This window comes from Chanodichthys erythropterus, chromosome 15, assembly GCF_024489055.1.
Source record: "Chanodichthys erythropterus isolate Z2021 chromosome 15, ASM2448905v1, whole genome shotgun sequence".
Classification (NCBI taxonomy): Eukaryota; Metazoa; Chordata; class Actinopteri; order Cypriniformes; family Xenocyprididae; genus Chanodichthys; species Chanodichthys erythropterus.
The window spans coordinates 18,555,008-18,567,805 of record NC_090235.1 but is presented as its reverse complement, the minus strand read 5'-3'; the positions used below and the strand labels follow the sequence as shown (position 1 = coordinate 18,567,805).

General features: G+C 36.9%; 1 protein-coding gene across 1 annotated transcript in view; it reads right to left on the bottom strand.

Annotated features, from left to right (window-relative positions):
- csmd3b (CUB and Sushi multiple domains 3b) overlaps positions 1-12,798 on the bottom strand; it is a 514,670-nt gene that overhangs the window by 240,259 nt on the left and 261,613 nt on the right. The window contains exons 8-9 of the mRNA XM_067361816.1: positions 5,320-5,407; positions 3,474-3,598 (exon numbers count right to left, since the gene is read on the bottom strand). Of these exons, the coding sequence (XP_067217917.1) occupies positions 3,474-3,598; positions 5,320-5,407 (213 nt within the window). The remainder of the gene's footprint in view (positions 1-3,473; positions 3,599-5,319; positions 5,408-12,798) is intronic.

Here is a 12,798-nt window from a genome sequence, read left to right as displayed (position 1 = left end):
TGCCGTTTTACACTTCCTGACACTGAAGCCGACCTCTACAGGGAAAATGGGCCAAGTCAGCAGCAAGCATAAAGATTAGGAGACTCCAAGACATTGGAACAGGCTGAACAAAAAACAATTGCCACCCAGAATGATCAATTACATCATTAAACCTCGAACACTGCTCCACACCTTTATTTTCCTGCATGCCGTGGCCTTAAAGCCATAAAACTCACAGTACACACATCCAAACATGCATTTATAGTCCATCTTAGAAAGAAAATCACCTATTTAAGAGCGCTCGTCCTTCTACATCAAGACCAATTACCTTGTCTTATTTCAAAAGTTCAGAATTACTGCATGTTGTTTGTAAGCAATTGACAGTGGCTTGAGTTTTTAAAAGTCTTTTTCTATCCGCTGATAAATAAGCACAAAAATGAACTGCGAAGACAAACTGTATCAACGGTAATTTCCCTAGGTAGCCACTTGGGGTCGCACTGTCTGGGTTCTACTCAAGGAGGTCTATAATACCTGCAGAGAGTGTTAGCATTCACTTTCATATCAATGGCAGTCGCTTGGCTAGTGCAGAGCTTTCTGGCAAAGCTTTTTGCTCATAGGTACTCTCTGTTCCAGACAGAAGTTTTCGAGCCAATAGCCTGTGCATGTTCCTGCTCTGGAATTGGAGAACAATGACTGGCTGATGGCACCACAAAAACATTCAAACCCTTTCATTAGCCACTATCCACAGCTGTGACAGAAATGGAGAAGAAAAATACAAAGCCATGTCACACATTTAAGAGCAATCGTGGGAAAAAAAAGCTACGAGGCGAGGGACATATGACAACTTGATATCCTTCTTATATTATCCAGTTTATTATTTTATCTGCTCTAATTAAGACATGCAACATAAAGTAAAATATTATGTCAATAAATGTCATTTATGAATGTTGTCATTTAAAATAATTATAATTTTGCATGCATAGTAATTCTATAGCTCAACAAAGCCACTGTACAGGTCAAAACAATGCAGGCAAATGCATGATAATATTCATAAAAAGGAAATTATGTAAATTACACTGCATGGAAACACATCGTTTATGTTAATAGCAGTGCAGTTTTACAACGTTCCCACCCCTGAGCAGCTGGGATTTTAACCTGGCTAGTCACTTCTGCTGTTAAAAGACCATGCAAGCTGCTAACTAACAGATGATAGCAAGATACCCTTGTTTTCAATAAACACAACAAACAGAGAGGGGAACTAACTTAACTTCAAATTAATTAATGACTGTTGAGCTTGCTTAATTAATGATAAGTGTTTAAAATAAGCAAGTTTAGAAATAAAAAAAGCAAAACATCCAATGATCCCTAAATGCTGATGAAAGTGTCTGTGTCACTCCACTTCATTTTGAGCTATAATTAAAGTGTCCTCCTGAATGATGGAGACAGTCCAATTCCTGTTTGTTTGCCCAGGGCAGCCAACTGACACTTAAAGCCATTAGGGCTGTGAAAAGCTAGAAGTCGCTGCCGGCATGCAAATTCTGCTCTGAATTTTAGTGGTTGCCATAGCAATACTATCAGATCCAGTGCAAAAAAAGTTGATTAGTAAGCTTGTCACGAGACAACTGCAAACACTCTTGAAATTAATTAATATTACTCCTTCTAACCTACCCCCTTCTAGCTATAATTAATCCTACTAAGTATTCAGACCAAACATCTCTTCTCGATCGCTGACCCAAATTCATAATGCTGAAATAAGAGAAGGCTGACAACCTATATAGAGACTGTGCAGGTTTAATCTTAAAGGGATAGTTCACCCAAAAATCAAACCTCGTTTCAAACTGAAATCTCACATCTCATATGGCGTATCATCTCACCATAGACTATTCACAGTATACAGATGCCTGTTCAGTTTGTGACGTCCTCCGTGCACTTGAGTCTGCTGACAACAGGACAAATGGAAGAGAAAGGAAGTTTATTTTTAATGACGTCCCGAATCAAAGGATTATATGTTTGTTCGGAGCATATGACTGCAGATTTTAATTTGTAAATGAGGCACAGTGTAATGGAGAGTTCGCAAAGAAACTTTTATATGGATAATGTTTTCAAATCACTTACTCATATGCAATAGTGAGGGGGTGTTGATACTTTTTACCCATGCAACGATGTTAGCCAATCATAACAGTGGCCATTTACTGACAAGCCTTAAAGGTGCAGTGTGTACATTTTAGGAGGATCTATTGACAGAAATGCAATATAATATACATGACTATGTTTTCAGTGGTGTATAAAAACCATACATAATGAACCGTTATGTTTTTATTACCTTAGAATGACCCAATTCCATCTACATACACCGCAGGTCCCCTTACATGTTAAGTCGCCATTATGCGCCAGCTTGTTTCTACAGTAGCCCTAAATGGACAAACTGCTCTACAGAGTGTGTTTCATCACCATGTTGATCTTCATCGTTGGTGATTTTACATCGTCACTATGTTGAATACGCATGAAGAAGTAGTAGTCGTCTGGTTGGACAGAGTTGGACATAGCACTTGAGTTGTATAAACCAATTTTATGCTTTTTTTATCTTTTTTGGAACTCGACAGCCTCTGGTCTCCATCCGCTTTCATTGTATAGCAAAAAGTAGTGTGAACATTCTTCTAAACATCTCTTTTTGCATCACATGGGTTTGGAACAACATGAGTGCGAGTAAATCATGATACAACAGTTTTGGGAGAACTATCCTTTTAAAGGGAACCTATAATGCTCCTTCTCACAAGATGTAATATAAGTCTCTGGTGAATGTGTCTCCCAGAATGTGTCTGTGAAGTTTCAGCTCAAAATACCCCACAGATCATTTATTATAGCTTGTCAAATTTGGGTGTGACCAAAAAAACACAGTTTTTGTGTGTCCCTTTAATTGCAAATGAGCTGCTGCTCCCAGCCCACTTTCCAAAAGTCAGCAACCCAAAAAGAAGCTCATTGTAGTCCCTATCAGCCGTTTGTTGTAGTCCTTAAAAAGCGATTTCTGTAAAAGAAAATATCTCCCTTTGCATTGAACTTTGATCATCATAACTTTGCAGATGTTGTTTATGCTCAAACAGCAACATTACACACTAACTAAAGTTAAAGAAGTGAAATCATAATCAACCACCCCATTAAATAATAAAATGTGTAAAGGAGTCAAAACAGTGCCAGGAATTTCTCCATTGCACACAAACGAAGATCTGCTACAAGAAGATGTGGTTCAAACAGCTGTACTGAACTGTTCTTTTTAGGGTTGCATCTTGTGACATCAAATCCTGATTTTGGGTCATTTAGATGTCTTTGGTCCATGTCACGTTCATATTTTTTTCACACAGAGCAATTGCACCAGAATTCATTTTAATCTAACCATACCTGCTAAGTGTGAACACGCCCTAACATGAATCTGATTTGGACTTATTGAATTTGAACAGAAACATATACAGATGTTCATTGTGGTGTGCCCGACTCACCTCTACAGACAGGCCTATGATCAGTCCATGCCGCGAACACCTCCGCCACTCTCTGACACGTGATGCTCTTGGAACCCTGTAGAACGTGATCTTCATCACAGGTGAACTGGGCTGTGGCACCAATACTGTGGGGATCAGGGCCCATATGCACAGAAGGACAAACAAATCAGATCCAACACAAATCCATTAGCATGACTGAATGATCAGCGTGAAAGCATAATAAGGCAGTGAGAGCTAAAAGTACAGTTCAGTGGGTTATAACATTGTATGCCACAGTATCAGTCATTCAGCCAAGACGGTACTGAAAAATACAGTGAAACATTAACATTTCAAATGAAATATACAGTATACTCTCAGGTCTATGCAAGCACACACACAAAGAAGTTAGAGAGGAAAGTATTGCAACATGCACAAGAGAGGGATAAATAAATGAAAGCATATCAAAATAGCTTCTTATCATCCTTCCGATCGATACTGTAGTGCGCCTTGATACTCTATAAAATTCTAGTTTGAAGCTTTCTCCATTTCTTCAACGCTTCCTTCAATCTGGGATTGGACAGATCTCAACAAATCCACTCAGCAAACTCCCGACCACTGACCTTTCATGTACTTTCATTTGAGGAAACAACAAACAGTTGTTGTGCGATCCGTTGCGTAAAAACCTCAGCTTACAAACATGAAATGCTTCTGCTGCATTTGCTGGGCTTTTGTACAATCCTAAAGCCATGTTACACAAAAACCTGAAATAACATCAGTGTCACAATTTGAATCGGCTAGACCTAATTAGCGGTTTCACTCGCATATTGTCAGCATCCCTGTGGAGCTGGTATTAGCTTGACATTGGGAAAGTCTTGGAAGGGTCTGCACTGGAGAACATGATTTATATGCTCTGGGAGTGCTAAACAGAGGACACTACTGTAAGATATTCAGATGTTACAATATTAATGACAGGTATCAGTGTAGCAGCCCTGCATACAGGTTTCATCTCTCCTTGGAAAATGTAATACGTAAGGGCTGATTGTACATTACCCCAGTTATTATACAACTACTTGTCAAATAAATAAATATGCAGACATGAAATATAGCAACAAGAGACGAACACTACAGTAAAGTCACCATGTAAGATGCTGAATATTAAGGCCCCGATATACTTATGGTGAAGCTCTTTTTCGTTCTCCACTTAGGGGTAAAAAGAAGTAATACGTGAGCAGCAGTATTATGTTAGCAGTATAACATCTCGACGCCGCCCACACTGATGAGAGTGGCGTTAAGATGAATATGCATATGTGCTGCGCACTTTCCTTTCAATAACAAAATAAACATACAACGAAAATGACAGTGCTGAGAAAACAGCAGTTAAGAAAGCATCTGATCATATAGCCATGTGGATAGTTTTGCATCAGCTCTGCATTTCAGCACTCCAGTCAAGTCAGGTTTATTTATATAGCATTATTTATATAGCATATAGCATAGTTTATTTAAATAGATTGCTTTAAAGCAAACAGCTTCTCCAGTGTGTTCATGATTTTACTTGTGGATGTCTGACCATGACAGAAGAAATTAACTGATCAAAGAAGATGGAGCCTCAGAGCCACACCCACATTTACATCATCATCACAGACCAATGGGAGTTCAGAATTGTTTTTCCAGCTTTTCTGGAAAGTTTCTGGAGTTCATTCTCAAATATAAGTATATCGGGGCCATGAAGAAACTTCAGAATGTCGCGATTGATCAATCAGACTATAATTATCAGCATTCAGTGCTAGCAGTCTTGGTGGAGAATACAGTCATCAGATACCTTCCTGCGAAGTCATCACTGGGACACACAGTACCTAAGAATGATTACCTAAAATCGTTGCCGATGCGCTTGCCGTTTTCAGGTTCCCCCGGGTCTGGACAGGAGTTAGAGGCCTGTTTGATTCCTCCTTCGTTTACTGCAAATTCAGAGCACGGTTTGCAATTAGACACATACATACAGATAAACTTCATTTTGGTCATGCAAGCCTCATGCAAACGGCTTCATAGAACCGCAGACATTGCGATTTGAAGAGGTGGAGCTTACATGTGAACACAGACAAACACACAACACACACACTCGAATCATCTAATTGATAACCATTAACACATTCCCACAAATGTGTCTCAGTGCAGTTGTCGCTTTGTAAGAGTGTGACTGCATCATTGAAAGTGGAGATACTGAGTAAATCCCAGATCGTATTAGCAGCTTTTCATTCTAAATTGAGGGCACACTTTATTATCAGTACTATTAATAGGAGATTATAGTCGAAGAACACTATGTCAGAAAAAAAAAAAAATATATATATATATATACTTGATTTAAGTTATAAAAAACATGTATGTGTGATCTACTCTAAAAAAGGCTGAGGTAAGGATTAGAGTGGTTGGCATAGGTCATGTGACTAGTCTTTCTATCTGAGGCTGAGAGGACCACGTCACCTCTCATTTTCCAACTGAGTGAACCTGACTTCAAATGCAGCCCTTTACACGCACATACAGTACACACTTGCACATCTAAAGGGTGATGAAATTAATGCACAGTTAATATTGCATTTAACCATGCAGTTAAAATATGCTGTTTAGAACAAAGAGACATCTCAACATAATGCAGAAATGCTCACTATCATCAGCATGCACACAAGCACAGCACTGTAAAATGAAAATAACTCCCACTGTACTGTAGACACTCACTTTTGTATGCATCCTGACTTATTAAAGAAGCTCAAATGACTTTCAGTGCAAATGCAGAGTATTTTCTTTTCCCCTTTTTCTGTACCAGTCTTAGCAGTTGTACATGTCGCTACTTTCTTAAGTGGATGTTTTTGCATTTAATTAACTGTATTGTAAACTTTTATTCCTAAGACAATCTAATGAGGAACAGTGGCTTCCTCTAATTTCTGTTTACTGATTCAGACTGGATGTTGGATGTTAAATCCCTCAAGATGTTCCTGTCTCTCCAGAAATGGCTTATGATTGAATGACGGAAATGTGGTCATGACACAGGAGGAGGAATTCACTAAAAATGAAGGATGCCTACTGATGGCGGAAAATTATTTGCACACGCCGTTCCTGTTGTTTTAGCACCAATTTACTACATTATGCAAATGATTAACACATTTAAATCACCTAATTTAAATACTCATGAGAGTTGTATTTTAGCTTTTTCTGCGGAAATATTGCATGCACAAGTCCTGCAATTGTTTAGTGAATTTATCCCACAGGTTAAAGAAAATGAAAAGTACAAGATAAAAATGGAAAGACATTATCCTTGACTTTCAAACATGATTATTGAGTGATTCTGAGGAAAAGAACAAGAAGGAAAAACAATATCTTGCAAATAGAAAGACTGGAAGAAAGAATTTTGTTCTTTATTCATCTCACCAGGCTACTTGGAAATGAGCCACATTTGAAGACGCAATTCATTAGGAAACTTCTATGTACTTTTCTGCAAAGGTTGTCGGTTACTTCAACCTGCTTTTCCTCCAAGTATCAATTTTCATGCTTTTTACAGATTCAATCTGGCTTCTTCATTAACTATTAAAGGTGCAATGGGAAAATGGAGCATATGCAAATGTCAAACCAATACAGAGGTTGATTTTGTCAAAGCACAGGTGAAACTGTGACTAACATCAAAAGCAAAAGATTATCAAAATGTGATTTTCCTGTATTTTGCAGAGCTTTGAACATTGAGATACTCAGCCCACACTGTGATTAAGTTAATTAACATTAATATCCATGCCATTAATCCATGCTTACTACTTCAAAGCAACTCCCACTTTACCTGACAATTGACACGCAAAGTCCATGGACTTTTACCAAGATTTTAAGTTAATATGTAAATAAATGTAATAATTTTAGATGGTATATAGCATATCAAACTATGAGACTTCACAAAAGTATTTCATGTTAACTATCTCAACACTTTCATGTGTGTCTATAACGTCTAACAAGTCATTATAATAAAATATTACATTTACAACGTCTACATGGCATCGTTTATCCATTAATGCTTTCAATATTTTTCAGATTGCTAAAGATCTAACGAAACACGGTATCTATAATATACAACTGACTTGCTTAAAAAAATAAATAAATAGGTTATTTACCTCTATTAAGATCAGAAAAAAAAAAAAAAAACAGCTCGACTTGCCAGAGTTTAACTTAAATGGATGAATATGGACTCATATCGATGGCAACAACAGCAAATAATAATAAATAAAAAAAATCAAAAAACCACACATGAAGAAATCAACATGGTGTGAGTTAAGACAGACAAAAACAGACAGTTTCTGATAAATGTGTGTAATATGTGAGATCTGGTTAATATAGTCGCTCTATCTATCTCTCTGTCTATCCTTTCATTCACTTCCACATTCACCTTGTCATTCCAAACATCCATTCATGATTTGGCCACAAACAAACAAATCAACCCTGAACGTCAAGAAAAAATAATGTGAATGTTTGATTCAAAACAACCTACATCGGGCAACATTCAGTAACATCACTGAGTGTAGGAGTAGTGTGAATGTTTTAAAAAAGGCATTGTTATCTCTGCACACATGTGCAAGGTGTATTTACGGACATGCGTGGGATTTAGGTTACAGATTTAGGTGCTTGTGAAGCTAACAAACACTGTGATGCATTTGAGCCCTACAAGTGCACTGGATTGTGCTGTTTGTATAGGATAACTGATTTTCCCTCTTATTCTGAAAGAACAATTACATTAAAGCTTGTTGCTTGTTGTTGAATCCCAGTCAGTTGAGCAGTGCATTACATCGCTGTTGAGTGGAAACCTCGTGTCTCCATTTTTCATCTTTTTAAAAAATTTTCACAAATCATTAATATTGGTCTCTATTGTAAATGAAGTGCCGCACACATTTCGTAGCATCTCTGCTTGTTTGCAATGCATGGGTAAATAAACAACTGCTTGTTTGAAACTCCATTTGAGCTTGATTTTGGTCACATGTTAATAAAATAATGACACATGCAAGTGACTGAACATATATAAAGCAACAATACCGACTTTGACAACACAGTGTTTAATATTTAAAAAATACAGTGTTTTTGTCCATTTCCTAAATAGTGGTTTTGGACACGAGGTTTCCGTATGTAGTGTTTACCCTAAAAACAAATAATTTCATTAAACATATAAGTTATGCAAGTGATTAACCCTAAAGCTTCTGAAATTTTAAGAAAAATAAAGACATTATTTAGTATCTTTAGATATCCATTTGAAAAAAGAATATACATCCCCACAACAAGGTATTTTTAACTTTTAGGGACAGTTTTTTAGTAATTTTGTCTACAAAAGCATCACTTTTGAGCACATTTATGGTGTAATGAGGCATTCAGTGACAGAGAACAGATATTGTCTTTTATAGGGCTGACTGATATCTTGACCGTATGCCTTTTGGAGAAAGCTTGATTAAATTCAGCCCTGCTTTTGGATGTGAGCCAGTCTTGATAAAAAAAGCCACTTAAAATGTGATTAAATTGCCCAAAATGAACATTTGTAGCCAGAACACAACTCACTCTCCCCTCCCTCATAAAAACGCCTTGTGATTTTTTCAATTTTCTTTTATTTTCAATGTCAATTAGCCATCATTTCTGCAGGACCATTTATTCTCCTGATTTAATTTGTGACCAGTTATAGCCTGATGTAATTCTTCTACATTCAGTGATGAAATTTGATGAAAACTCTTCATTGTAGCTGTAACTGAACATAATAAACTCTCTGGGAAGGGCTAAAAGTTAGCTAAAGTACATTGAAATATTCACTTGTTATATTGTATTGTTTAGTTGACCTTTGTGATTAAGCCTCTCAGTCGGAAGAAAAAAATATATTTGTACATTTTACAGCTGCAGTGTAATTTGAAAGCTACACTATTTTGCAAATAAAATGTACTGATGCTGAGCTAAATATAACTCAAAATAGTGATGCTATTAACTAAACTAGTTACCACCCAACCAGGGTTATTATCATTAACCCAAAAAAAAAAAAAAAACATTTATGTTCATTGAAATAAAGCTGAAATAAAAATAGAAATATTACTTGTAGTAAACTTTAAACAAAAATTAGAAACTGAAATAAGTTTAAATGGGGGGGGGGGGAACAAAACAAATTAAACTAAATAGCAATATTTAAAAAATAATAATAATAATAATAAAATGACAAAAGCCCATAACAAAATGACTAAAGATGAAACTCAAATTAACATGAAAACAAAATAATAAAAGCTAATTCAAAATAAAAATATAAATAATAAACATATCAATCTGAAACATATTCCCCAATATTTCATAAATCAAAACAGAGTCGGTTGAAAACGGCAGCATTTTGTTGAAGAAAACTAATAGGACCCAACTGGTCGTGTTAAATAAATAAAAATAAAAACGTGTTGAGGTCAGGCGACTGTCAGGGGACAGTCTTGCCGTTTAACTTGCTGTTCTCTTCTAATGGGCTCTGAGCTGAAGCATCATGTTGCAGTTTTCACCATCCATCAGCCTCAGAGAATTTAGGCCTTTCTGCTGGAAGTTTAGGGTTATTTTAGTGCACATCTTTCCTAGGTCCTCCTTTAGAATTATCCCTCTTCTATGTTTAGAAAAGTTGCCTTTTTTCTCACATTCAAGGCCAGTGGAGTATGAAACCCGCAGGGCTTTTAGAGCTCAATCAACAGTCAGAGAGGCAGAACTCTCTGTGAGACCTGTTATTCTCATTCCCTCAAACTCACCCTCTGCCTCTCTTTCTCTGCATCCCTCTAATTCACACAGACAAATACAAACCCACACGTACACACTTGATGAACCACTCTCTTGACACTGTATCTCACACATTCAACCAAACATTCATACATTCAACAGACACACTTCCCTAGCTAAACTCTCTTTACTCTGCGATAGGAACTGACTGGTAAATAGAAGAACGACATTGCCAGAATCACATCGCTTACCTTGCACAAGATAAAGTGTATTCTGAATAAGGAGGTGTTATTCTGATCAAATACTTGTATGCATATCGAATAGACATTGTATTTTTAATTTATTATTCATGTGTGGCCAATGCACAAACAAATCACAATTAAAACATAGCTTTATATAAATACTCAATGCTTCATGCCCTTTCTTGGACTTTGCCAACATGCGTCAGGAAATGGGGCGTTCAGGTGAACACATAAGCGGGGCGAGCAAGCGAACAAGCATGCAGTCACATGCACTCACTTCCTCCATGATCAATGTAGACATGTGCATCCATGGTGTCATGCCAAATTATTGACAAAATGTGTTCCCATGTAGCCAATAAAGTAATATACCAGCTGGTTTGACTGTAAAACATAGATATACCTGGTGCAAACAAGCAAAATGTTGAAATTATTCATTACTTCAACACTATAAAGACCAGCCTTAGGAAAAAAAAAAAAAAAACACTTTTAAAAGGAATGAATAAATCAATCAATAAATAATTAATTTATTAAAAATCTACTGGGAAATTCACTTTGCAGTTCTGATGTATTACTGAGAATTGAAAGCAAATACTTAAAGGTGCAGTATGTAATATTGTATGTAAAATGCAGTCCAAATTCAAAATATTAGAGAGAGTTGTTTTCTAGCCTCGTCCTCCTCCTCAGGCTCGACGCTCACGCGGGTTGCCAGATTGAGGGCACGCAATTGACAATGGAAGGCGACAAGCCTTACCCTGTAAGTTCTGCATTTTAATAAGCCTCTGGCCATAGGGCTTTTTAGAGGATGCTGAGGCTTTTTAGGTCGGGTAGAATCTGTGATTTCTGACTCAGTTCATTTGCTGGCTTCCATGGCTGCAGTACGCAGTGTTTTCTGCCAACTGGCAACCTGGAGTGTCGAAATACTATTGGGTAAATATTGGGTAAATTGGCAACTTCAACCTTAATACTTTTTAGGTAAAAATATGTAACTTAGGGGAACATTAAATTGGTATGTAGATGTTAAAATACGTATACACGTTTGTATGTTTTATTATTTAATCATAGTAACTTGGAATTTCACTACAGAGAGAGCCTAAAAGGTCAGTGATTGCTCGGTGGACTGTAAACATTCAATCTTAATTCTATTAACTGCATGATGTCATGAAAAACCAGCATTTATATAATATGAACACATTTTGTTCAACACAGAAAATTCTTTACGCCTCAGGCTCATTTGATCTTTAACACTAGATTCTGAATGCAACTGAATGCATTAACAATGAAACAAGATGGGCTCTTTTCAGAAGCACATATTTAAAACATATTCCAAAAGGATTCGAGGAGAGTCACTAGCTGTTCTACTTGGCTTCTCTTGTCTCCACTTGATATGTGAGCAGTACAACTGAAGTACAGAGTTCAATCTAAGGTCATTTTAATAGGGATCTATGAACGACACAGTGCCAGAAGCACTTTAGACCATAATACCCAGCTCTATATAAATCTAACAAAAGACCCTCAACCTGAAGGTGTGTCTGACAATATGCTATAAATATAGAGTATGTGTGCAGGTGTCTTTAGTATAACAATCCCAAAGCAATATATTCAAATCTAAACTGTATTGAAAGCAATTTTCCGCATTTGTGTTTGCATATTTGCCTGTCTCATGAGTTTGAGAAAAATGTGTCACTTCTGAAAGCATATTTTCACTATGTATGTTTTCAACAAAAGACCCGGGTATTCGTCATTTCTTGGGAGAATGGAAAAGTTTTGCAAGGGAATGCAAAGGTTTTGCATGCGAACGCAAAGTTTTCCGCTCCATTGCGCACAGCTTTTAAATTATACTCAAACGCGGATGACCGCGGATGGATACGGAGCCCCTAAAGGGACATGGCGATGAAAGAGTATGAGATGGGAGGAAACAATTTATTTCAATGCTTTTTGCTTTCACTCGCAAAACGTTTTGCATTCCCCTAAATAACTTTGTGTTGGCTTGCAAAACTTTTGCGTTCCTCCAAGAAACTTTACGTTCGCTCTTAAATAACTCAAAAGTTTTTCTCAGGGGAAAGCAAAACATTTGCAAGAGAACGTAAAAGCATTGAAACTAGCAACCTGATCTCACGGCAATTTGTACGTATTTTACTTGGTGGCTAATTTGTATGAATTTGTATGACCTAAGTCGTATGCATTTGTCCGTTTTTTGCCAAATTCGTACAAATGACCTACCCCTAACCTACCTGTCACTGGGGTTAAGACAAATCATATGAATTTGTTCGAATTAGCCACCTTGTAAAATATGTACGAATTGGTCGTGAGATAGTGTTGAACCTAGTGGACTCTTCTGTCTCAACATTCACCTCCCGATAATGAAA